Source organism: Falco peregrinus, chromosome 1, assembly GCF_023634155.1.
Source record: "Falco peregrinus isolate bFalPer1 chromosome 1, bFalPer1.pri, whole genome shotgun sequence".
Taxonomy (NCBI): domain Eukaryota; kingdom Metazoa; phylum Chordata; class Aves; order Falconiformes; family Falconidae; genus Falco; species Falco peregrinus.
Genome location: NC_073721.1, coordinates 38,756,649 through 38,782,733, shown reverse-complemented (window position 1 = coordinate 38,782,733; position 26,085 = coordinate 38,756,649). Strand labels below are relative to the sequence as shown.

The following is a 26,085-nucleotide window of genomic DNA, read 5'->3' as shown; positions in this document are numbered from 1 at the left end:
TTGCTGCTATTCACCGTTCCTCTGGGGAAACACCTGGACAGCTGAAAGGAAGAGACTGGAAAAGTGCAAAAGGCAGCATCCGACAATCATTTTTTTAAAAAGAGAGAGTGAGAAGAGAGACAGAAATGAGGCTGAATTTCCCCACTGAAAGATAAAGATGCTCTGCTGTGCTCAACTTGAACAACTGGCACTAGCAAGGGAAGCGGGAGCATGATAATGCCAGATTGGGAGCCCACAACAACTGCCTGCTGGAAGGCACGCTTGGGACTGCGACGGAGCAGCTCCATCTATTACTGGGAACTGGTATGTTGAGAATGAATATCAACAGCAAGACCCCAGCTACAGCCTTAACAGATACAAACTACAGCTGAATACATGCTTCATGAGCAGGCAAGTTGTTTCAATCGCTGCAAACAGTGTTAGAGACCTGCTGGACTAACACGCTGATATGCCGCTCCTAAGCAGCTGCTGGGAAACATGGGTTTGGGTACCTGACCTGAATTTTAGGTCCAGCAAAGATGAGGCCTAGAGAAAAAGCAAATCCTAAGAGAACGCTCACGTGGCTGTTGAAATGCTTCACTCCCAAAGACGTGCCGACCAACTCACGCACAAAGTGCTCGGTCTCTGTCTAGAAGCAGCAACGTCAGGCAAAGATATTTTTGTAATATCCAGGAAAGTTCAAGTTTTATGTCAAAAGCATTTTCCACCCTGCCTTCCTTACCACATGACCCTACAGATACAGATTAACTAGACAAAATTAGCTAGTGCAAATGACTGCAGCATCTCCTCACAACAAAGAGGTGTATTCCCATTTAAATGTATTACTTAATCTCTGAATTGGTCTTCCTAATGCGAGTATAAAGCTAGATCAGGGTTTTGTCTTCATTCTTGCTCTCAGAAACCATCCAAGAACACAGGAAGAACCCTACGCAGAGTTTTTCTGAATATGACATGTTAAACAAATCACAGTGCCCCAACATGCACACGTGAAGGTGGGCAAAGTGACCCAAGCAACTCATCTGCTCTGCAACAGTTTCTTTGCTGACCAGACATTTACTACAGCATTGCAAAACTCAGTCTAACAGATAAGTTCTTGCCACTTTCGCGGCATGACGAGGAGCAGCTTGATTCCACATGCAAGTGAGAAGAACAAGGCAACCATGGGGTCAAAAGGAGTCCAGCATTTATACCACACATACACCAAGGCATCTCATGCAACAACTGCCGAAAACAAGAAACTGTAACAGCCTCACAACACTTGAGGAGGAGTAAGGGGTTCTGCAATTTAATTTTTACAAATGGGACATCCTTGAAGTAAAGAGAAAAACCATGAGAGAAAGGCAACAGTACCACTATATGTCCCGAGAATGACCCAGAAAGAAGCTGGGAAGCAACATTTTTCACACTTTCTGCAGTTCCCTCAGAACCACACATTATTTAGCTTTATGGACAGAAAACAGCTAAAATCACATCCCATGGTGCTAAAGCAAATTCAGCTGAGACTCACTCTGTGCAGCCCAGCCCAGCTGACCCAGTGTCCCCAGCGCAGCCTGCCCATCTGGCCCCCCTCCCTGCTTGCACCCCTGCACCGCACGCTTCTCCCGCCAGCCTGCCAGCATCCCAGCGCCGCAGAGGGAAACTAGCTCTGTGCTGTATTTAGTGCATGCATCATCCCGGGGTTCACAAGGACAACTGGAGAGCCCATGAAACGTGTTCACATGCAAAGATGACTGCCGACACCTCAAACAAAAGGGAGGCATGCAGATCCACCCACAGATCAACCTGAACGTGTTATGAGACTGAAATTAAACGGGATGCAGGTGGAAATTCTGCAGCAACCAACAGACAAGGCTTCCCTTAAGAAGAATCATCATATGAGAAGACAGGCAGCACCATCCAACATGGAGCTCAGCAAAGAGACAGTAGGAGGGGGGAAATCCAAGGACACACGAAAGCAGATCCTTTACTGTTCAAGAAATGGCCTTGTACTCATGCTCTGCGGTTTTCCAGCCATGAGACAGTAGTATTCATTTTCACCATCCTTCCCACTTCCTCTATGTATTAAAGGGATTAAATTCCCTCTTCTCAATGCAGTTAAGAGTTCCTCGATAATGAAGCAATACAAAGGCAAATGCTGCTAACTCAGTAACTTAAAAGAACAGTTCTGTTCCTGGATTAGGAAGACACCCTCCAATTAATCTGAAGAGAGATACAAAAGGGCTCTCCTGCACACACCTCATATACCCCTCCCTCTTCCCACATTTCTGTTTTGGCTTCCATAGGAAACAGCCTGGGCTCTGGACCACACTCCTGGCAGAAACACAAATCCCTAATGCTGAACTCATCAGCAATAAACACTAGACACTCTGGATGTACCAGAGCCAGGGAGAGGTGGTGGAGGAGGCAATTTCCAAGAGGAACTGAAATATCCACTCCAAACACAGCCATGGATAGTGCCTCCCCCCCTGCCAGCCCCACTTCTCCCCTTCCACAGCGAGCAGCCCTCCGCCCAGCCTGCCCTGGGCTTGCCCTCTCCTGGCTCTCCAACCTCAGTAATGTATCTCGACTCGGTTAAGCTTCCAGAGAGTATCTTTTGCAATGCAGGGATAACACTGAGGTTGCTTTTACTAAGCCTGATTAACCGATGATGCTAGTCCAACAGACTGGCTTCTAAACACAAGCATTTACACCATGAAGAATTTTGGACTTTGCTGAGACTTGATTATTAAAATAAAAACCTTAATCGTACCAATCCAGAATTACCAATGACATAGAGTTGTGGCTTGTCATCCTCATATTCTCAGCTCAAAGAAAAACAGATTAACCTAATTCTCAACTCAATGTCACTTCTGGGGCCCACCACAAGCCAACCAACAGTCATTATATAGCCACAAAAAGGCACCGTTGGCTACTATTACAAACAATGCCCACAAACACAGTGTAACGTCAAGAACTTCTATTTATTAGGGACAAGGTAGAGCAAAGACTGATGCTGAACTCTGCCACAATGGCTATTTAGACATAAGTCACTCTAGCAGTGGCCATATGAACAGAGCAGAGGGGAGCTGTTGCCTTGCGTTCTCTGCCCACACTTTGGCTTCTCTCAGCATTCTCCCTTCTCTGAGATTCTCCAGTGACTTGCTATGGGAACTTGTTGCAGTAGCAACTGCACAGGAACACTATGCACTAAGTGAGAGACCAACACAAAGACAACCTACCTTTAATCGGCTCAGAAACGCCTCTGTACAGGTTACACCAAAGATGCACAGGCATATTCAGCCCTTCTTTACATACGCAGAACACACTCTGCTCCCAGGATCTGTCTCCAGCCTCTCTCAACCTCACCTATCCAGTTAAAACCCCCAAACCGCACATCAAAGAGTTAATAAGGGTCTGTAGAGGACCAAGGCATTCCAGCTGTAGCCACAAGCTGCCATAACAGCTCCCTCACAGAACTGACTTGAGCAAGCAGTGACAATTCCCATGAAAAAAGGTCAGCATCAGTTAAAGAGAGAAGTTGCAGGCACAAAGCTTAATTACCTGCCTTAGGATGTGTTTTGAACACAGGGTAGCACACAGAACTTGTGCTGACCCACTTGAGAGATGGGAATTTCATAGAGTGGGAAAGCTTGCTGAGCAACAGCTCCCCAAATTCACAGCTGCAATCCAGCTTGGAAAACAGCGTCACAATTTCATGTAGTCTACTTATAAGTCTTGCATAAAAATTAACTTATGGACAAAAGCCACTTCTGAGCACTTTGTGAAAATGGCTGTTGCTAAGATGAAAGCCAATTTTATCCATCCTTTCACTCAGTTTATAGCAGTTTTATCTACATAAATGAGTCCAGGAGCCTTTAAATACTGCAGCTAGTAGGAATCTCTGAAAACCCTGCCAACTTTTCTCCTAGTAATAAATTTACATTTCCTTCTTGGAAGATGATTTAGGTGTTTCTTGCATTTGACTTAATTCATTTACCTGACTGTACTTCTGTAAGTGAATGCAGATCAGATCAGTGTTTGCTTGGACCGCCTGAACATCAAGAGCCACAAGTGAGCACCCACATCATCCTGTCTCTACCCTGGTGTGACTCCAAAGATCCCACAGCAAAGTTCAGATTGCAATGCTCTCTCTCGCAGCTGAGTGAATACCTGCCAGAGTGTGGACAGCAGCTACAACCCCCTTATTATAACGAGGTCTCAATTTCCTGACTTATGCTGAAAGGAGGGCAACCATATCTGCTTTTAACAGCTAGCCTACAGCTAACCCCAGACACAACCTTTGCAAAAGAACCACAAACAGCCAACATTAAATTGTTGAATATACCGTAAGCAGGGAAAGGAGCCAGATCAAACTCCTTCATCTTTAGGAACTGACCTGAGGCAAAAGGCAACTAGCAAGCAACAGATTACTCACAAATGAACAGAAACTTTTTTTTTTGCTTTGTAAAAAGTAAGATATTCTGATGGAGAAAGACAAGAGTACTGCTCAGACTCCGAGCATACCATCTGCCCAAGCTAAACCCACACTGCTGAATAAGGGAACTCCACATTACAAAATGCATGACAGAGAAGATGGTAATGACAACAGGATTAAGTAGGTCTTCTCATATTTCCTGCAGATAGTACTATCGCGCCTAATTAATTGACACTGAGGTCACATAAGCCTTCATCTTCCTCTTGCTTCAAAACATCTGTGCAGCAGCTCTTAAAAAGATCTCACCCACAGACAGGAGGAAGCTTCTCTCTTCATAAATCTAGTTCCCTGTCTGCTGGGAATGGGACTTTTCAGAGGCCCACAAAACACTGTCACCCAATTAGAGAAAAAAAATCCCTGAAGGCCTTTAGGGAAAGAAACGCGTGCTATTTCTGAACTTTTCAAGTGTAGTTAGATGACCTGTCAAGACAGAAGAAGTCTGAGCTCTACCCAAAGCTCCCACATGGACTTTCTAACTTTTTACTTCCAGTTAGCATGACTTATTCTTCAATTCCAGCAGATTTAGGTATTTCAATGGCAGCAATTAAAAAACTTAAGTAAATTAGAAAATAACAACAATAAGAAAGTCAAGCTCATTTTACAGAGTCCTGCAAAGAAAACAAGGGTAGCTTATCCCCCGCTTTCAAAACACATCAAAATATTAGGAATTGCTACTATCCACAGAGGCTATAAATGCTTTGCATCTAAATTAACACTGTTTCTTTCTGGACATCTTTTTAGAGGGTCTCATTACCTGGGATCACAGCTTAAACTCAAAGCAGAACCCAGTGTCACTGAGAGCCCTGCACTCACTGCGGGCCACCTAGGATTTCCTTCTCTTCAGCTGTTAACTGAAGTGGATCCAGCAGCTTCAGCCCTTGAGACAGAGAAGAATGAGCAGAGCAAGCCTTTTCCTTCTTGATACTAGCTCCGGGAATAAGTGGATGTGTAGGTCACACACCATTAAGGAGAACCCTTCTCTCAGGCATTTCATGTACGTGAAATCTGGGCCACAGGAGATCTTCTTACCCAAGCACTTCTGCAGCTTCATTACAAGTGACAACATTTGCAGTCTAAAAATGAATCTGAAACTGCTGCTTTAGAAAAATGAAAACCCTGACTATTTCAGAATCGTGTGAATAGATCGAAAATGGTTCACACCAGCAGAAAGCCCAAGAAAACATGAAGTCTCATACAGTCAGGCAGAAGCTCTGCTGTTGTGCCACGGTTCCTCAAACGGTTATTTCAGAACCGGCCTCAGAAAAGAATGTATAATTTTTAAGTCCTGTAATAGCACAATCCTGGAACAATGGAGAAAAATAGTGTCCCTTTAAGGCCAAACTACCAGAAATGCGGTAAAGAGAAATTGCTGTAGCCACAAGAAGTCCTGACATATTGGCACAGGTCCACCTGAAAGCAAGAATCGAGGAAAAACCGTTCTGAAGTTGCTGAAGGTTGTCTCTTAACTGTACCTTCATTTCACATCCTTTAATTTTATTTTTTTTAAATCACCATACAGCTGGTTAAAAACGCTGCCTTCATTTCACAGAAGAATGTATGCATGAATGCGCACTGTGAATGCTGGGATGATCGTTTCATGGCGGTTTTCATTCCAATTAGGAGGTTATTGTAACATGACCCAGAATGTAAGTATTGGTATCCACCATCAGTAAATGGCCAGATGAAATTAATACACTTCCGTTTCATTCATCATCACCTATAACCCATACAGCAGACTTGCACTTGAAAGTAACTGTAGTCAGGTGTAATAAAAAATATATCTGACTCACGCATTCAATGACTGCCCTTTTTAAAAAAGAAAAGAGAAATGGCAAAGAGGGCAAAGAAAGCAAACAATCCCATAAACCAAAAGCACTTGCAAATAGAGGTTTTCCACCCAAATGGAAATGAACACAGATAAGACTGCATCACCTAGATGTGCTGAGCCAAGACAATCATCTTCCAAAAAGCACTGATTTGCATGCCGAGATTTGCATTTTCAGTAAGTGCACTACGTAATGCAGTTGGGTGGGAGCCAGGCTACCAGTTATTAAGCTTAAAAGGATGAAAACCACTTCTGAGACTCCAAGGAAGGCTCTAATAGCTAGATGCTTCAGACCCATTTTTGATGAGTCAAAGTAATACAATACCCGAGGAGCTCCTGTCCCTATTCTCACCAATATTACTACCTGTCCTCTGTCCCTGCCTCAGGTCTAAAGGAATCACTGCTACCTCGTAAGAGTTCTTGACTCCTGGTTTCAGATGGGAAAGCTAACAAATGCCAGACAGAATTTTCCAAAAATAATCTGATAACAAAATATCATGAGAGGATTGTGGCAGCTGACTTCATTACTGGTTTGTACCAGACTACAGCGCCATGTGCTCCTCTCTGAACAAATTACTTACTACTTCACACCAGTCACCAGCCACAGCGAAGCGACCACCGCTACTCCATGATAAACTGAGAACGTCTCCTCCCCTCCTACTCAACCCCGAAATGGTTAAAATATCCCCTGACTCGCTCACACAAGACAAAACCAAGGAAGGGATGGGAACAGTGAGAACTTACCTGAAAAATTTCGAGACACGAGCATCGTTGTGAGGATTGCACCCTGTGGGGAAGAGAAAGCAAGGGTAACAGGCAGTGTCACTCACTTCAGAAAGGAGCTGGGCTGACCCGCGCAGAGCACAGCGTGCCAGCTGCCAAAGCAGCGGCATCCCAGTTCCACCCTGCAAAGTGGTAGCGCATCCAGGATTCCCACATGTGGCTGCTGGACCTGACACAGGACCACTCAGAGTCCTGCCCTTCTGGAGTGGCAGCTAAAGACCTGCAGGGTATGCCAGGGAATCTGAAATGGCACCATGAGTTAGAGCTGCTTCCCAGCTCCCCAGCAGCAGAGAGCTGCTACCGCACAGGCCAAAGGCTTGGCCCAGGCTCCAGGCAACCGATACACTATTACTGGGAGGCTGAGAGGGATCAGAACTAAAACCCCCAGGATTTAAGAATTAGTTGCTTCATTTCGACTCTCTCGCAGAAACTAGAAGGGGTGATAAGGTAGCAGAAGAGGCATGGGAAACTTACAGCTTTGGAGAAAGAAACTACCCAGCTCCTCAACACGCTGCTTTAGTACCCGTGTGCAGGACCACGTAAGGTACTCACTAACGTTAGTGAGCTAATCATAAAAAAATATTGTTCTTAAGGAAACATTAACCTCAAATTCAGATCATTAAAAAACAAACTTAAGGCAAACTAAGAAACTAACATATACTTACTTTTAGCTTCCTTCTAGCATTGAACTTTCTCAAGCATTCCACAGTCTCCTGCCTGTGCATCATTGAAGCGACAGTGGATCGTTGCTGAAAAACAGGAATGGCAAACCATCAAGAACATCCCCAACCAAACCCACTCGCACACAACTGTGACATGCAAATGGACATGGCCAAGCTCTCACCACTGCATGGCTGTGAAACACTGCAACCTGTTCACAATTTCAGACTTTCCCAACGTAGCAGACATTAAATCAAGGTTGACAGCTACAGGACTGTGCCCAAGAAACAGTATGACTGAGCTGCAGGGGCGTATCAATGCTCCCTGTCTCTCAAGCACACAAATGGATCAGGACCGTAAGAAAACAAAGTCAGATGAACAAGCATACTTGTAGGGGCCTGAGTTAGAGGCACTACGGAAAAGATCTGAGTTGCATTAGTTACAGCTCTAAGGGGAAATTCCAAGCAGTAAGTGAACACCACTGAGCAGTAGCCTTCCTGGACATGGCAACTCCCTCAATGCAAGTGCTTGACTAGCAGAGGCCCTGGCATCTTTGCATCAGTTTTACATAACTGTTTTGTTACATTAGAGGCTTTGCATAACCTTTAGCCAGTGATGCACACCTGTCACCCACAGTAGACTGGGATCCCATCAGCTGCAAAAAGACAACTTTCCAGAAGTGTTGCCAGTCATTGAGAGCACATGAGGAAACCACAGACTAATGCCAAAGTAGCTGTTGCTCTTGCATAGAGCCACAAGCCTGATTTGCCTTTACAAGGACAGTGGGTGAATTACTAACTTGGCAGAGCAGTGCATACAGACCCTCCACCACCTTTCTCCCCCTTGGAAAAAATTCTGTAATACCCAGAACAACTGTAACCTGTGCTCACATTCAGCTAGCTTCATCGAAGCCTCTGCTTTGATCCTGTTGTCAAAGCTGGTCACCTGCTACAGTACACATGGCAGCGTGAAGGGAGAACACAGCTAAACTGTCCTCTGACACCTTTGGTGGTCACTGTTCATCCAGCCTCTTTGGGAGTGACAGTGATGTCCAGTCATCCAACGTGGGCTTACAAGAGTCAGGACACGTAATTCAGGAGCTCAGTGATGCTAAGAAGCTCAGTGTCCCTGATAAAACTTTTAAGATTTCCTACCACATTTACTTCATAGGAGTAACACATCTCCGGAAAGAAAATGTTATGTTGCATACAGAGAGACTGCCGAGCAAATGGAAACAACAGACCCAGCAGAAGGCAGGTTGGGTGAAAGGCTGAAATGGCTGCGAAGTGAAATCGAACTCCCCATAACTCAGAGAGCAAAAGCCTCTCTTGGGCTGTTCCATATTATGTTGCCACAGGGAGCAAGCTATCGTAATACATACAGCTTTGGTTACAGGCATTGGGACAAAAGTTAAATGTACAGGAACTGCTATTGATTACAAGCATGCATGGAGAAAAAAACCAAAACCAGATGCAAACTCTCAGCTAGCGTGAAGTTTTGACTTCCAAGGAACTTGCATCACTTTACAGCAGACACCACACTCCTGTTACACAGATGTTCACATAAGTAAGTTTAAATTACTAATTCTCAAGAACAAAGGAGCAAAGGAACACACTAGACATATCCTAGAAAGCAGAAGCATGCTATGGTATTACAAGAGCATCTGGTCAGACTTAGGTAGAACTAAGGATATAAGTACACCATTGCTGCCCTCCCCATGCCCGCTCCTAGCTGCATTCTGGGACTTCCTTGTCAATTTTGCAAAAGATGAAAAATGTGTGGGGTCCAGCAAGTCAGAAACTACACACAAACAAGAGCAAAAGGATACTGCACTGATTTCAAGTTTCCAGCCAGTTAAGCTGCAGCACAGCAGAAATGTTCCAACATTGCAAAGATGCAATGCCATAAACTGAAGTAGAGATAAAGAACAAAATAATCCTAAAATATTTTGTCTGATGCCAAGCTCCAACTGACATTTTAGGATTATATCGATTTGAAGAGGAGATGTGGGGGAAAGCAGAAACTATGGACATTTACAAAACTTCTAAATAAGTGATCTTTTTTTTCCTTATGGTGGCAATTAAAGCACCACAGCATGACCAAGGCGGCTTATTGAAGGCCAGCCTCCAAAAAAAAAATAATCACAATTTGAAATATTTAAAATATTCTTGGTTCCTCTGCAGGTAAGTCTTCTTGACACGGGAGTTCGGGGTACACCACAAATCAATCTGTGATAAAGGGAAAAACACTTACACAGACCCATGGATGTTTGAGAGCCTGGTCAGCTGTGATGCGCTTTGCTGGGTTTATCGTCAGCATCTGGTTGATCAAATTCTTTGCTTCGGGAGTCACAGTGTCCCACTCAGGTGATGGGAACTGAAAGAGGAAGAAGGAACAGATGAAGAATTTAAAATTTCTACTAGCAGAAAAGATTCTCCCTCTTTACACAGCTGAATTCCAGCTTTTGCCCTTTTGGTACAAGGGCTAACACATTTGCAAAAAAACATCAATTTTTGTCAAAAACCATACTGAACAAAAATTGTACAGAATCCAGCAAACGAATGGTACCAACCAGCAGGACACACCTGTACCATTCACCAGATACAGGGAGGAAGATTAACAGTTTAAAAGCTTTTAGGAATCATACAGAACTTTGGACTTCTTTCACAGTTAACAGTCAAAAAAGTAGTCACAGATCTTCTTAACCAAGTTCTGACATGAAAAACACAAGCACTGCCTTTTTCACCCCACCTTGCTCTTTCTCTAGCATGCTAAAAAGCCGTAACAGCATATGCAATATCACAAACACTTAACTACAGCAAAAGCTCATGAAAGCTGAAACCGCTAACAGAGAACATCAGAACATCCCATCAGGTATACTTTCCCCACCATAAAGCACAATACTCTGGAACAATACCAGTCACTTTGGTGTAGCAACCCACCAGTAAGTCGTTAGCAGGCATCCACCATACCAGAAATCATTACTTGGGGAGCAAGAGAGATGTAATAGTGGGTGGGAATACAGAAGCATGGAAACAAAGTAAAGAATCTCTTTAGCTGCTGATCGTCCATGAAGGGTAACTGCTCGCTCCTATAATTCCAGTAATGATAAAGATATTTACACCATCCTCCAGATGCTTGCATGTGGTCTAGATGACAGCATGCTGAGATTGAATGCAGTACGTCTCACTTATGAAGCTACTGTACAAACACAGGTGAACTCAAGAACACAAATAAGTGCGCTGTTGGATCAAGTGCCCTGTCCTTAAGGGAGGGGAAAGACTGATCCACCCCGAGAACATTTCCTTATGGGACTACAGTATTTTGAAAAAGTTTATCCCATCTCTTTTCTCCTGCATTTTGTGCTTTGCTCACTTGGGTCATAACAATACACCCACCATATCTGATTTGCATATAATCTCATTTCTGCATTCTCAGGCGTCAGCAAGGCATTACACAATTTGTTTGGCAAACGCCACAAGAGACTACTAAAAAATTACGATACTGCGCTTTCCAACCAGGACGCTTGCCCCCACCCGACCTCGGAGGTGTATTCACGGCAACACCTTGCCAAGCCCCTACCCAACAGCACAAAGCCCAGTGCACAGCCAGCACCTCCTCGATGGTCAGGGGAGGACAACAGACCAGTGCAGCGCACACAGACCCCTCGAGGAGGCGGGTAAGGACACCAGGGACAGGTACGCCAGGAAAACGAGTGGTTTTCTACCAGGCAAAACAGGGGAGGAATCTACTGGAACTTGCTCATTATCGGTAAGGATTCAAAAACAACAGGTAGGGAGGAGGCATCAGGCACTTCACTTCTCATGACTTACAGGAACAGTTAAGACATTTAAACCTTGAAGTGCTTTGAAAATCCCCATTGATACAATTAGTGCAAAACCACTTCAAATAAGAACAGGCAACACAAAAACAAGGGGGGCAGGAAGGCAAGAGAACACAAGTCCATTTCAGGCTATCAAGTACCAAGACATCACTTTCACTCAGGAAGCCACTGCGCCAGGACAGGGGTTAGGCAGACCTTTGTGCTCATCAGTACAGCTGTTCTTGTGGTCTCAGGCACAGAAGATGGGAGGTAACTGGGGGGTCCAGAAGAACCCTTAACTTTTTTTTTCCTGTCCTTTTTTTTTTTTTTTTTTTTTTTTTTTTAAGTACAAACCACAAGACAGCCTCCAAAATGAACTCCCCAACTTCTTCTTGATATTCATGCCCACAGGCTTTGAGCTAGGATTTCCAGGAGTTTACTCTTCCCCCCTGAACCTCTCCTTACATGGACGAATTTATGTCAAAAATTCAAGCTGCGTTATCCAAACCACATTTTACACCACCTTTGTTCTCCAGTACTGACCTCCTTGCTATTCCTCTCCTTCAAGCACTTTCTACACCTCAGTTTTGCCATGCTCAGAGAACTGTTCCATGAACTGCTTGGCTCTTTACCAGAGCCTCCAACCCACCACGCTGATCCCCACCACAAAGCCACCCGCCGTTCAATCTCACTGGTCTCCACGCTTTCCACAGCTGGAAGAAATTCCACTGTGGCACTGAGGAGACCAGAGGCCACAACTTAGGCTATTATTCTGCAGGATACTTCCCAAAACTTTTAATTCAGCCTTGATAAAGACAGGCCCCTTCGTTCTACCTTCCCTCTGCTCCCCTGAAAGACCTAACATTGGCTATGTCTGCAGCACTTTGTGACAGTTGCACTAGATGACACCATTTCCCACCACCAGCATTTCCAGCTCTGCAATTCCCTAATGACCAGCAACGTCTTGGTGCCCACTGCGATGCTTTCCATATATCCTTTCAGTAGCCCCAAACAAGGCTGTATCCCAGGCAGCGAAGACAACGAGGTGTATGAATGCGCCAAACATCACTTTGCACAGTAGCTTGAGGCCTGCTGCTGGACACCAAGTAAGATAGTGCCATGTTTTGGATGGCTTCTACACCCATGCAGGTACTCAGCAAGAAAGTGCCCTTACGTCATAGGCTCCGGCTTTGATCTGCTGATAGAGTTTGTGCTGATCTTCATCCCAAAAGGGAGGGTACCCCACTAGTAATATGTACAGAATCACTCCTGGGAGGGAGAGACACAGATACACTATGGTTAGGCTAATACGCCAATTATTCCTTCAGCCCCTCTTCCTTCCCTCTTGACAGTCCCCAAGGCAATGACTGCTCTATATCTTCATTTGCCACCATATTTAGCCTTCTGAGGTAGAAAAAGACACTAAAAACCTCGCCTCTGCTGAACCTCACCCTGGCACTTCATGTCCAGCTCTTAACGCCAGCTGCCAGGAGCTAGAACGAGGTGGAGGGTGTCCTTCTACCCTCCTCCAGCTATCGTGGCTGGTGAGCCACAACTCCCAGCTGCTCTCAGAATAAAACGAAGCCACATTTCCTGGGGTTGCTGGGCAGCAAGGGGCTTTGTAGGAAGGACTACGTTTTTAGATGCTTACTGTGCATGGTCTTGGGACCAAAATGACGCTGAAAAAGCTAACACTCCTGGCCTGCAGAGAACCATTTAGTCCATGTCAGGCAACACTGATACCACATATCTTTAAACGTATCAGTCCCAGCTACATTTACACTTCATTTTTTCTTTTTTAAAAAAATCAGCTCTCTTCAGTATTTCATCTTCTACATAGCGTATGTAGTATTGCTACAGTTATCCCAACAACTGACGCTGCAAAGCATAGACAGGTCCTATGTCTTGAGTCTCAAACATCTGATAGATAGCCTGAGGAAAGGATTAGGAGCCAGAATCAGATGAGTTCAGGCTCCAGCACTAACTCCATCTACACAAGGTGCTTATCCTCAAGCGTGCCTTCATCTCTCCACCCAGTAAGAAGGAGCACCGTGCACCCTCCCAGCAACCGGTTACAAGAAATTGCTCTTCTACGTGAAACAGTGTTGTTTAAATATAAAACATCTTGACAGAATCTTACCACATGCCCATATATCCACTGGTTTTCCATAAGGATCTTTTCTTAAGACTTCGGGAGAGAGGTAGCCTGGAGTGCCAGCAAACCCTGCCAGGAAATGGATGACATGAAGTGCTTACAGTACCCAAGCAGAAGAGATCTTGCCGTATCACAAAATCCTCTAGTGCTAACCAAAAAATTCCAAAACCCATTTCCCACCCTTCATTTCGTATTCGCCAGAGCTACCTCTCGGTAAACCAACAGAAAGAGGAAGGGAAAAAAAAAAAAAAAAAGAAAATCAGATGGGATCGAATGTCTAGGCATTACAGGAAAAACAGAAAAGAAAGAGGGACTGTGTCTCCCGGCTGGGCACAAACTCATATGCCAGGCCTTGTATCACTGTTACATATAATGGCTTGGATTTTGAAAACGCAAGACACATACGGGACACATCCGATTGCCAAATGGCATGGGGCAGGCCAGGAAAAGCAGCCTTCTCTCCAGAATCTTCACAGCACTGCAGAGTCTCAGAGCTGATGTTTAACCTGTGAGAAGGTCTCATTTCTAAACCTGTTTTAGCTAAACAAAGAGAAGGCCAGACCCAAATGTGCCTGAGGAAGGCCAGGTCAAACACATTTCTGTAAAATGACCAAACAAAATTCCAGATGTCTACACTCCTGAGCATTAGGGAAATTCAGAACAGGGTCTAAACTTAGCAGCTGCATTCACCTCTGACACTAGCATCTACTGTAAACTGAAAAGAAAAAATAGAAAAATACATAGCCAATTTTTTTTTCTTTATCCTGCTCTTTCCTCTGTTGCACCTAGGCTCGTGCCCAAGTACACAAAAACTGAGGTGCTTGGAAAGGAAGCAGCAATGCCAAATACACACAAGCGTGCTGGAAGAGCTGAGAAAATGTACTCGGGGAGGGTGCAACTCAACCAGCCACCAGGAAAGAGGGGAACAGAAGCGGGAGAGCTCAAACAGTCTTACCAAACCAGGCCTGCTGCTCTCCCTGGACTTCTATAGCCAGTCCGAAGTCAGCCAGTTTGACAGCAGCACCCTTACATTTACTTGCCAGTAGTAAATTCTCAGGCTGGGGAGAAGAAAGAAAAAAAAGGGGTGAGAATGAAAGACTGACATCCGTCGTTAAAACCTCCTACCTCAGTATTCACATCATTGAATTCAATCTGCCGACTGAATTTAAGAGGAACGTACTAAAGCCGTTCAGGTGAAGACAGAGCAACAGCAACACATGGCCTTGACCTAGACTGGCAGAAAATGCTCAAGTCTAACACAAATCCTCTGCGGGAGCCAGCCGCCCCCAGCCCAGCCCATACATTACGTGCTGACACCAGAGGGCACTGGCAGTACGCTTCCTGCAGCGCCGAACCCAAAATTTGTTTCTGTCATCCCCGCAGAGAGTAATAGGGGGGGAGGGCAGGAGGGGGGAAGATGCAGTAGATAGATTCTGCAGTGATGTTTCTCCCCATGAACATTACACAGTCCCCAAGGCACTGGAAAAGTAAATACGATGCTAATAAGGGCTGCCAAATACAGCGCTGTAATGTGGGAAGGCATCATCTGGATAGGCAGTAGCTTTCATTCCTTACAGAAAAAGCCTCAGCCTCAAATTGGCATAAGCAGCACAGTGGTGAGCGTTCTTGTAAGCTGTTTTTTCATGCTACATATTTGCAGCAGTGTAAAATCTGCTGTCTTGCTGCTACGACCGTCACCTATACAACAAGCGGCCATGTCACTTCCCCCACGTGCCAGGAAAGGCAGACAGACTTTTGCCCCTCACATTCCCACCTCTCCTGAATCTCACTTGAATCATAGTTCTTTTGTGTTCCAGCAGAGGACTTCAGCAGAAGGCTTAACAACTCCAAAACCTGAACTGAGATCAGCAGCTTCCTTTGAAGCGCCAGAGCAGCTAGTGACATGGGACCCTTGAAACCCCAAAGCCTTTAAGGTGGTGGCTATTACAGCTCTGTAGGAAACTCAACTTGTAGGCAGGCAGGACAAACGTCATTGCTCATCCTACCCCCTTCTGATCATCTGTGCAATTTTTATCAGCTTGATTTTTTAACTGAGCAAGATGGAAGCCTGGAAATCCAGAAACAGGAGCTCATCTCAGTTCCACAAATCCGATGAAGGTCTTTTCTGCAGCCTGCTCACAAGTTTCATCCCACAACAACCCTCTATCCCTGTTCTGCCTGACAGGAACAAGGTGTTTTGCTCCTTCACCTGCCTTAAAGCACTGGGAATGTGCCTTGCTTCTGCTTTGAAGGAAGGGAGAACGGCCTTGCCCATCACAGTCCTTGCCATGAGCAGCATAGAAGGAGGGGGAACTGGGTCTCAATACATTTGGATGCCACTGGCTTTTAACTACATGGGAAGCGGAAAAGATTGCATTAATCAAGCTAAGCTGATGAAAAATCGCCAGTGCAAACAAGTCACTAAAGCAGAAGACCAATGAAGTCTTCTGAAAACCCCTCCCAACTTCAGATCACACCTGGGCTTGGCTTGACTAACAAACAGTGAAATTTAGGCCAGGCTTGTGCTGGCTAAGCACTATTTGCTTCTAAAATCTAGCTAAAAACACCTTAAGGCTAATGATGCTTATCCATATGCATGTTTGCCAACATATGGGTTGTCTCAGGTTTCACATACTTTTTGGTAAGGATGTGAATGTATTCCCTAATTTCTTACAGTCCCTATGGGCAGCTCAACATTTGAAGTTCTTTAAGAGCATGTCAGCCAAAAGACAGGCTTATGAGAGGGAGGTACAAAAGACAAAACTTCTCTTGAAGCAAGCTCTGCAGTTATTACACACTGACCCTGAAGGCCAAGCTTTTGGCAAGGAGCTAAATATTAAAAAAAGAGCATGGGATCTTTTATTGCTAGAAGGAATGGCTACTCCTCAGGCCTGTATAGTTTCAGAGCAAGCAACAGAAGAAACACCAACTGCAGTGGGGAGTGCCTAGCAGCTGGTCAGTTCCTAACAAGTTCACAGCTTTCGCACAAACAAAACTCGGGAAGCAAAACAGATAATATCTGAACACAGGATGCAAAGGAAATCTTCAACCATCTGTACTGGAAAATTGCCGATTTTCACAGAGGCCCTAATTTTGGGCAGTAGTGCCTCTTGGAGGCTGACTTCTTGAGAACAGGTGTCAGCTCTAATCCAGAGCAGCCATTCTGCAGTAGATCACTCGCATCTTTTCACAGTGCTCTGAATTAGAAAGCCAAAAGTGTTGCATGGGAGTTTGCCAGAAACACTAAGGGTTAACAGCTGCCCGCGAGATCAAAACACCAGGAGAGCACTGCCACCGAGCTTGCAACATGCTTTTACCTTGCTCTCTGCAAAATATTTTTATAGTTTTCCCCTTATGCATTGTATAACAAACCAAAACCAACACTAGTAGCAGGTGTCATCCTGCATTAATTTAACTGGACCACTGGTGGCCATCACCATTCCCACTTTAGACAGAGAGGGCTGCAGGGCAGGCAGATCTTCCCACAAACCTCTTCATTCTGGAGCCTGCCCAGCTCCCAGTAGAGCTGGCACTGTGTGGGAAGGGAGTTTAAGTAACTACACTATGGGGGCTCTGGGTCTATAAATGTGTTATAATGTGGCAAATGGTTGATTCACCCAGTGTTTAACTGGCCAGCAGTTTTGGTTTTAGATTAAAAGTGCTTCTACTGATGACAGAAGAAAGAAATGACATGAAAAATTCTTGTTGTGCATCTCTGCCCTAGCCCAATGGCATGTGTTTGGCAACAGTGCGGAATAAAAATATACATGCTCTGTGCAGACAAACTCATCCTGGCAGATTGAACAGAGATTGCCCCAGGTCTCTAGAGATCTCTTCAATGGCAGACTAGAAAGTGTCCTTCATTATAATGAATTCTACCCAAGTTTCTCTGAAATCCTACTGCACACTCCAAAGTTCACAACTACTCCATGCCGGAGCTGCCTCAGAGAGGCTGAGAGCTGGCAAGGCTCGCAAAGACCAAAAACTTGCTCCAGAGTTCAGCACACCCTCTAGAAAACTCCAAAGGAGCAAATCTGTGCTTCAGGAACCCCTGAGCCCAGTTCAAGTAAAAGAACCCTGCCAGCTGGCAACACAGTATTCCTGTCTTGCCTCTTCCAGTGATCCCCTGGCTGCTCTCCTCAGCCTCTGTGGCACGGAGAAAATATTACCTTCAAGTCCCTGTGCACGATATCATGCTGGTGAATATGATTCACACTCTCCAGTATCTGGTGAATACAGTGGCTGCAAGATAGAGACACACAAAGTTATGCACACACACACATACACTTGGCATCTCATCTCATCACAGAACTATTTCCCTAGCTTTTATATTTGTACCAGGGAGAGTTCAAGACCCCAGGCTGAACCCTTCCACTGTGCACGCCGGCTGCCACAGCTCAGGGCTGTCACAGCTGGACACCCCCAGCCCCCTCAGCAACAGGATGCTGAATATCCTATCCATAGCAGGACCACAAAGCCTCTCTCCTACCTCCCATCATCTCCTTCCTTCCCTCCCCATCACACCGAGCACCTCACTTGCTCCTTCAGCCAACAGCGCCCACCCGACACAGGAGAACTGAGGCACCGGTGTCTGCAAACAGATTGGACTGCTTGCTAAGGTTGGGCGAGCAAGAGGCAATCGCTCCAGCAAACATTCAGCTGGGCTAGTCCCGAGCAAAGAATAAACTTTTAGAGAGCAGCAGCCTCCCCCAGAAAATTCAGGATGATGATTCCTGGGTGCCTGCCAGTTTGCAAAGCTTTCAGAGCAGCATCTCAAGCACTTTACATATACAACGCGTGCACACACCCACTTGCTGGGTGCCTTTTAAGTACAGATCCTACTTAAGGGGTTAGTGATCTGAAAAGCAGGCTCATTCCCTGTTCAGTGCAGTGTGCTGCGCTCCCCCAGCTCACAGAAAACCCTGTCTCTGCCACTCACTGCTGTAACCACCGGGGCAAGAGCAAGATGTTATTTACACCTGTTGCATAAGGACAGTGCAACACACCCATGAGTGAGATTCCTGGTTGAAAACGTCTTATCCACTAAACACTTACTCAGCTCCCAAGGGTGAGTGTGGAACAGAGTAGGGATTTTGACAACTATGGCTGGATAGTAAGCACCCAGATGTGGGCAACTCAGATGGGTCTGTGTCCTCACCCCGGGATCAGTTAGTCCCCTCACCGAATTCTAAAAATCTCAGGGGAACAAATTTGAAATGAGTGAAATATTTGAGGGAAGAGAAAGCAGCTACGGGAAAAGACGGGGAGAGGGTGAGGGGAGGAAGAGGAAAGGAGGTGCTGCACCCCCACCCCTCTGGAGCTGGCAGTACAATCCTCAGGGTCGGAGTCCATGAATATCTCCCCGCTCCCAAAACAAAAATGTATAATTAGAACGGAGTCGAGTCTGAGCGAGAGAGATTTTCTGGCCAAAAATGGCAAAAGTGTGAGGTGTCCCAGGCGAGCCAAGTGCGGCGGATTGGCACGGACCTTGCTCCCTCGCTCTCCCAGCCTGCTCTGGAATTCAGCTCGGCATGGGGAGAGAAAGGGAGGAGTTTCACTCTGTCATCTTGTGGGCACTGCGAGACCTGGCCGGCTGACAGTCAGAGGGCTGAGCACCCTAAGGAAGGCTCACAGAGCAACAGACAGTTCTCCTTTCCCCCTAAGCCTGACATGATTTTCGCAAGCAGTGTCAGTCACAGCCAGCTCAACGATTTCAGGGAACAGGCACTGGCAAGGGGGACAGGGGGAAGGATGATGATCCTGAAAACTTGCCAACTTCAAGGCAGAACGGCTTGAGTAACTGTATCTGTCTGAGATGCTGTGCCTACAACATCCATACACCCCACGGAAAACATCGAGATGGCTCCCAGAGCTCTCTGCCGGGAGGTCCACCAGAGATGACCAGCCCGCTGGCCATCAGCAGACGGCTCACGGCAGAGCGCGTCGTGCAATGCTGCATTTCAAAGCACTGTGCAATGCCAAAACACGAGGCTGTCTGTACCACAGGGAAAGCAACTAAGTGCCCACAGACTCCACAACAGCACCTAAACACACACACCGGCTCATTCTCTTTCCTTCCTCGCACTCAGTACCATCTCCCTCGCAGTGCCGCCTACCAAGCTCACCTGCAGCAGCACCCACAGCTCCCTTCTTACCCCTCTCCACTCATGGCTCCCCTAACGCTTGCTGGAGCAGAAGACGGGTGCAGAATAAGCAGGGGTGAACTGTCACTGTCAAGCCACTCTCAACGCTGCTAAAGCAGACCAGGAGCTGCCTAATCCCAGCTTTGACTGCAAATGCTGCACGTCCAGCAGGACAGATGGCTCCGAGAACACCCTCAGCTATGGCTGCACAGAATATCCACCCTGCACGAAGAGCAAAGGGACGAGCACAGGCCACTTCAGGCAGCTCACATCTGGGAGAGAGGGGACATATTCAAAAAGAGAAGGGTATAACTCTAAATCTTTTAAATTTTAAAACATAAAGGTTGCCTTCACATGTACCTTTTCTCACTGTACCAACCAGCTCACGGTCAGAGAGGGCTTCCACAGAAACACAGCCTTCAAAGGCCTCTCTCCCCCTGCCCCATAAACCATCACCTAGACACAGACAACCTGGATGGGTCTTCCCAACAGCAATGGCACATCACTGGAACCCCTACCAGAAGGCAGGGGCCAAGCGGGCCCAGCGAGCAGGGTTATGACAGCCACAGGACAGCTCTCCCCTAGGTTGGCCTCAAGCTGCAACAGCGGAGGTTTAGGTGGGATATTAGGAAAAATGTCTTCACAGAAAGGGTGGCCAAGCACTGGAACAGGCTGCCCCGGGAGGTGGTGGAGTCCCCATCCCTGGGGGTGCTTAAAAAATGCAAAGGTGCAGCACTTAGGGACATGGTTTAGTAGTGGACTTGGCAGTGATGGGTTAATGGTTGGACACGATGATCTTAGAGGTCTTTTCCAACCTAAATGATTCTATGATTCTGCCTTTGCTCACTAAGGACACACTATCACCACCCACCAGAAAGGTCAGGCAAAGTTGCTAGCAATGGCTGTCCCAGCAAAGAGCACAGCATCTGCAAGTGGCAAGGACTGGAGCTGCAGTGAACCAGGCTGATCGGTGACAATAGTTTATGCTAATAGCAGAAAGAGGAATTGTTTTTTCCAGACGGAGAGCAAGAGTGTCAGAACAAAGCTGTGCACAGAGCAGCAGTCAGGAAACTCATTGCATTTGCCAGCACACGTGGCACATACACAGAAGGGTCTGGAAACAGTCTTACCTGGCATCTGCTTCACTGTAGTATTCTCTGGCAACAATATCCTCAAAGAGCTCCCCACCAGTAACCCTGAAGTGCAAAAGAACAAGGGAGGTTACAGAGCCTGTGCACCTCGAGCTCTAGGCTGCGTGGGATGTACACAGCCACCCATCCTGGGCCCTCTCCCTGGGGACCTGCAGCACTGGGGAGCCACGGCAGAGCCTTACCCCCATGGCACCAGCACTGGTACACCCGTGTGACTGACCCCTCGCACTGCCGTTTCACCAGCAGTGTGCCAGGGCACTGGTGACGCTGGGCACGAATTGCCTGTGCACCTCTAAGGAGCTTAGTATATGCTAAGCTTGGGCAGAACATCCCTCCTCTGAGCCCCTCCAGGCTGCCTCAGGGACAGAAGTCAAACAGCCTCCCTACACAGGACAACCATCCTCTGCCACCCCACATTGACATCTGCTGCCAGGAGCCTTCCTGGTCTATCCCGTACCACACAGTCAATGGCTTTTTGTCATGTAAGCCAGAGGTATCTACAGGTCTCAAAAGAGAAAGAGAGAATTATACTAATGCAGGTGCTTTTTATTCCGTTCTTAGTCAGCCATCCATGTGCCCGTATCGCTGGTGAAGCATCAAAGCCAAAGAAAGACACTTACAGATCAAAGACGAGGTAATGGAAACCTTCTTCTGAGATACTGTCATGGAGCCGCACTGCAAAAACATAATCAAGAAATGGAGACTTACAGGGCACACCGCAAATACAACACTTCACAAATCAAACCCATGCACACCGCCAAGTTCTCCCTCAACCCAATCAGTCTATTAATTCCCCATGCCCTTCGCTTTGTGTGCTCACTTAGTGACCTATTTCCTTCCGTTATCTCAAAGGAACAGATGGGTGTCCTTCACATACACCCACCCCTCCCCAGCGTCAAAACAAACTCTAAATATCTTTGACCTCCTGTTCGTTCTCCTTCTCTAACGCTTCAGTACCCTCCTTTCACATCTGCCTACTCTTTCCTCCACGCTCACGTTTTGCCATCTCTCCCCATCTGTTCTTATTTCCCAAAACAAACCCTTTTCAGAACCTCCAAACAAGCCCCCAACCCAAAACCTGACTTCTGACCCCACTTGCATGTCAGTGTCACTGATCTCCCTTCTGCCTTTCACCTGTGAAGCTGTGAAGTTCCCTCCTTTTACTGCCTTTTCCCCACTTCCTTCTGACTTACACCCCAAATCCTTACCCAAAATTCAGAGTCAGTTTCTTGCCCTCATCTTTGCTGACCTGTTTGTTAACTCAGACATACCTGATCACATTTCCCTCCTCCAAATTTCATCCTCCTTCAGCTCCTTACCTATCCCCCCTCCTTCTGCTCCTATTGCCTAAATTAGCTGTCATCTTTTCTCCTTCCTGGTCTCCTTTAACCTGCAGGGCTGGGGTTGCCCCCATGATGGGCACTATCGCCCGGCACTCTGGGGTCTTCTGGGACTCAGTCCTCCTTTCCTCTTGTTACACGTGGGCTGTCTCTCTGTGGCCGGCGCAGTGCCATTTCTTCCTGCCTGAATCACAATCTCAGTTTCTTTGATGCTTCTTGGACACCTAGGCACTAATTCTAACCCAAGAGGAGGAACCAAGCCCTGAATTTCATAGTGCTGCCTACTCCCTCCTTTTTGCTTTTCTCCCCTGCTACTTCACTACTTTCCCTGCCAATCAGAGCCATAAGCTAGCAATCCTGTTTGACTCAGTTCCTAAACCTTCACACCCTGACTAGGACGAGTTATCCTCTTCACATGACCCTCTACAGCCTCTCCCTATTGATTCACCCAGCTAAAGCACCTAGCTGAGACTAGCCTGGGTCTCGGTCACTGTAACACCTTGTAATCGAGTATTGACCAAAGGAGCATTACAGTTCTCATCCCTATGAGAAAAATCTCGTTATCCTGCTCTATCACAGAAACGGTACTTTTGCCTCTCTTCCCTGTCTTCCATTCTCTTCCACGTAATATGCCAGTGACCTGTTTTGACTTTGCCCAACATGATGATTTTCTCTCTGCCAGTATCAAGAGGTCAGTTTGCACCTCTTACTGGTGGATGGCGTCAGCTACCATCACCGTCTTGGGAACGTTTCAAACTAGCACTTGGCACACGCTCCTACCTCATATGGAACTGCTTTTGCAAATGTTCCCAATGCTCTCCTCTAATCCTCCTTGCAACTCTCCTCTGCTAAGGTACCCTTCCATGTGCACGCAAACACACACCAACTCAAAACTGAGAGTAGCGTGGATGTGCAGAGACCACTGCCAGTACTCCTCCTAAAAGGATTCAATTCTTATTCTTTCTGCCTGTACGTTCTTATATTTTTCCTGCCTTTACCCACAAGCTATCTGAGCTGGCCCCTTGACCAATTTCCTTTCCCTAGCACTTCCACCACACCTAACCACAGGGGTTTGGGAGGAGCACTCCACCCAGCATAACGCTGCAAACAAACGAGGATAGTTAAGACTACCAGTAGAGCAGGTGTTTCAGGTGCAACATGCTGTTCCTACAGCATGAAGACAGAAGCACATCACCTTTAAGAACTGCGTTCCTCAAACTATCCACTGCAAAAAAAGAATTTTTTTCCAAGTAAGCAATTTTAGTTGGCTTTGTAATAACTTGATTGCAATACAACTTGGTGTTTACAAGAAAACTTGCCTCTTGAGCACTTGGCAGAAACCAGCAGAGGTGGCATTAAAACAACGCAAGCAAGAAGAAGGGCGTTTCCTAGGAGAAAAGATCTCCATTCAAGGCTGGAAACAAGATAGGAAGTGGCTGAAACAGACACTTGGATTCCCAGTACAGGGCACTTTTCACTGCAGTGCACAAGACTATTTGAGGTGAACGTAGGAGACAGGCACATGAAGAAAAGCTGATGCCCAGGACATGGGCAAAAGTGTGTGCAGAGACCTTATGAAGAGGGAACAGATGGAGAAACTTCAAGGAAAGCTGAATATGCTAATAAGGTCACGTGTGGTGATGCTCAGTGGGCACGAAAAAGCATTCTCCTTCCTCTGGCACCTGAAAGGTCACCAAAGTGCTGCAAGCAAGACCAAGCAGGGAGGAGAGCAGCATGAATGAAAACCTGACAGAGAGGGAGTGCAGCCACCAGTTAGCTCAGAGCAGTGGCCACGGAAAGGGACCAGCAAACACGTCTGCAGGTAGAAGTAAAAAACACTGAACAGTAAACTGACGCAAAGATGTGGGCAGCAAATTACACCAGAAAATGAAACATAAATGAGCTGATTGGTGCTATTTCTTTGTCCTGAGAAAAGCAATGTTGTCAGATACGTCATGAAAAGGGAAGGAAGTAGCAACTCAGCTGGCAGAGACTGACAGAGGCAGCAAAAAGAGCCTTCAAGGACAGTAAAACACTATTTGCGTCCTTAGGTGAAGAAGCATGACAGGAGGACAGAGACAGTTCATAAATACTGACACCGTACATCACCCTAGGGCTGCACAGCAAAAGAAGGACTTCGGAGGCAGGACGCAGGTCATTAACTTAACAAGGGAGCTGCCTCCTTGCAACGGCCCAGAGCGATGCTGGCACAAAATCTGCCCTGGATTTAATCTGCTGAGGTAACAAAGCTCAGGGAGTAACGACAGAACAGCCAAACCCTGTAAAGCTATAGGAAAGATGACAGTGACCCCACCACCCTGCACAGGGATAATTAGCAACAGCTCAAAACATTAGGCGTAAAGTGTGGAGGGGGGCAGCAATGAGAGGAATCAAAAAGGATTAAGAAAAGTCTGACTATACCAAAACCCTCGTGACTTTCAATTCTGGTCCACACCTGCTTCATACCGATGCTGATGGGAAGAAACAAAAGCAATATCCTGTAGCAGAACAGCAAGAGCACCCAGCACCCTTTCACCCTAACATTTTGCTTACCGACCCTCCTGCAGAGCCACAAGAGCCTTCCTGACCAGCAAGGATACTGCCATTGGCAGCTCTGATGCCACGGTTCATTCTGCTGACACACAAGTTACAACGCTCTGCTTTCTAATGCAGTGCTAACTACCAGTGACTGCCAGCTTAAAAACATGATCTGCTTTTTCCAAAGCCATTCAGCCAGCCTGTGAAATGGTGTATATTCAGAAATAACTCCACCACCTTTAGCTGATGTCAAGAATAAAAACATTTTAGAAGTTTTTTGGCCTCCTCTCTGCTTTGGTTCATAAATACGACGCACAATATGTTAATATTCATCTTAAAGATACACAAAGGTCAGATTCCATCTGATACCTCCACCTTCCAGACAGTGTAAAGCCCTCTTTGCTTTATAGATGTCCTGTGCGAGTGCCCTCCAAGTGAAGGCAGGACACAGGTTCCCAAATGGGGAAGTTCCAAGATCCAGTTCCAAGAGCAGGTTACAGGAACCCACTGGGCGGGGCTCGGTTTCAGACTTCTTCCCATGAAAAGGAGAGCCTATTTGTTCCACAGGCTGCTGGTCCTGACACACCATCTAACATCTCCATGACTACAAGTTCAGCTTCAACCAAGCAGCTGAGCAGGCTGCTCAGACCCATGTAACCTGCTGACACAACAGGGTAAAAAATACAATCATATGTAGATGCTGGAAGGTAAAGGATTCCCAAAACCTGACTATCTGTGATAAGAAAAATGGAGATTTAAAGAGAAAAGTATTTATCCAGTTAACCTTCTCTTCAAAAATATCACAGAACCCTTTTATTTGCTCTCATCAGGGGAGCAGCGACATCCACGTCTGGTGCAGCAAATGCACATCACAAGAAGAATCGCAAGTCGCAGCAACAGGGAAGTTGCACAACAGCAACACAGGGTCTCCCAAAACGCGATCAAACTGCAAACAAGTCCAGCACCTGCCAAGGAACTTGATCTCACTATTTTCACCAGGAGACGAGGTGGATGATTTCTATTAACTGATCCTGTTGCCCAGAAGCAGTGATTCAAACCATATTTCCTTCCTAGCCAAACTCTTAACACAGGGATCCTTACAGATGTAGGAAATCTGTCCCTGCCAACAGCACGCACAGCCAGGATCGCTGATGGCTGTTCCCGTGTCGAAGGTCTCTGATGGATGAAAGAGC

General features: G+C 46.3%; 1 protein-coding gene across 16 annotated transcripts in view; it reads right to left on the bottom strand.

Annotated features, from left to right (window-relative positions):
- Positions 1 to 26,085, bottom strand: part of CAMK2G (calcium/calmodulin dependent protein kinase II gamma) — a 121,701-nt gene that overhangs the window by 29,690 nt on the left and 65,926 nt on the right. For all 16 annotated transcript variants that reach the window (XM_055796934.1, XM_055796885.1, XM_055797070.1 and 13 more), the window contains 9 exons: positions 21,635 to 21,689; positions 20,994 to 21,059; positions 17,890 to 17,962; positions 14,676 to 14,778; positions 13,706 to 13,789; positions 12,740 to 12,834; positions 9,996 to 10,118; positions 7,748 to 7,831; positions 7,044 to 7,086 (listed from right to left, as the gene is read on the bottom strand). In XM_055796934.1, coding sequence (XP_055652909.1) covers positions 7,044 to 7,086; positions 7,748 to 7,831; positions 9,996 to 10,118; positions 12,740 to 12,834; positions 13,706 to 13,789; positions 14,676 to 14,778; positions 17,890 to 17,962; positions 20,994 to 21,059; positions 21,635 to 21,689 — 726 coding nt within the window. The remainder of the gene's footprint in view (positions 1 to 7,043; positions 7,087 to 7,747; positions 7,832 to 9,995; positions 10,119 to 12,739; positions 12,835 to 13,705; positions 13,790 to 14,675; positions 14,779 to 17,889; positions 17,963 to 20,993; positions 21,060 to 21,634; positions 21,690 to 26,085) is intronic.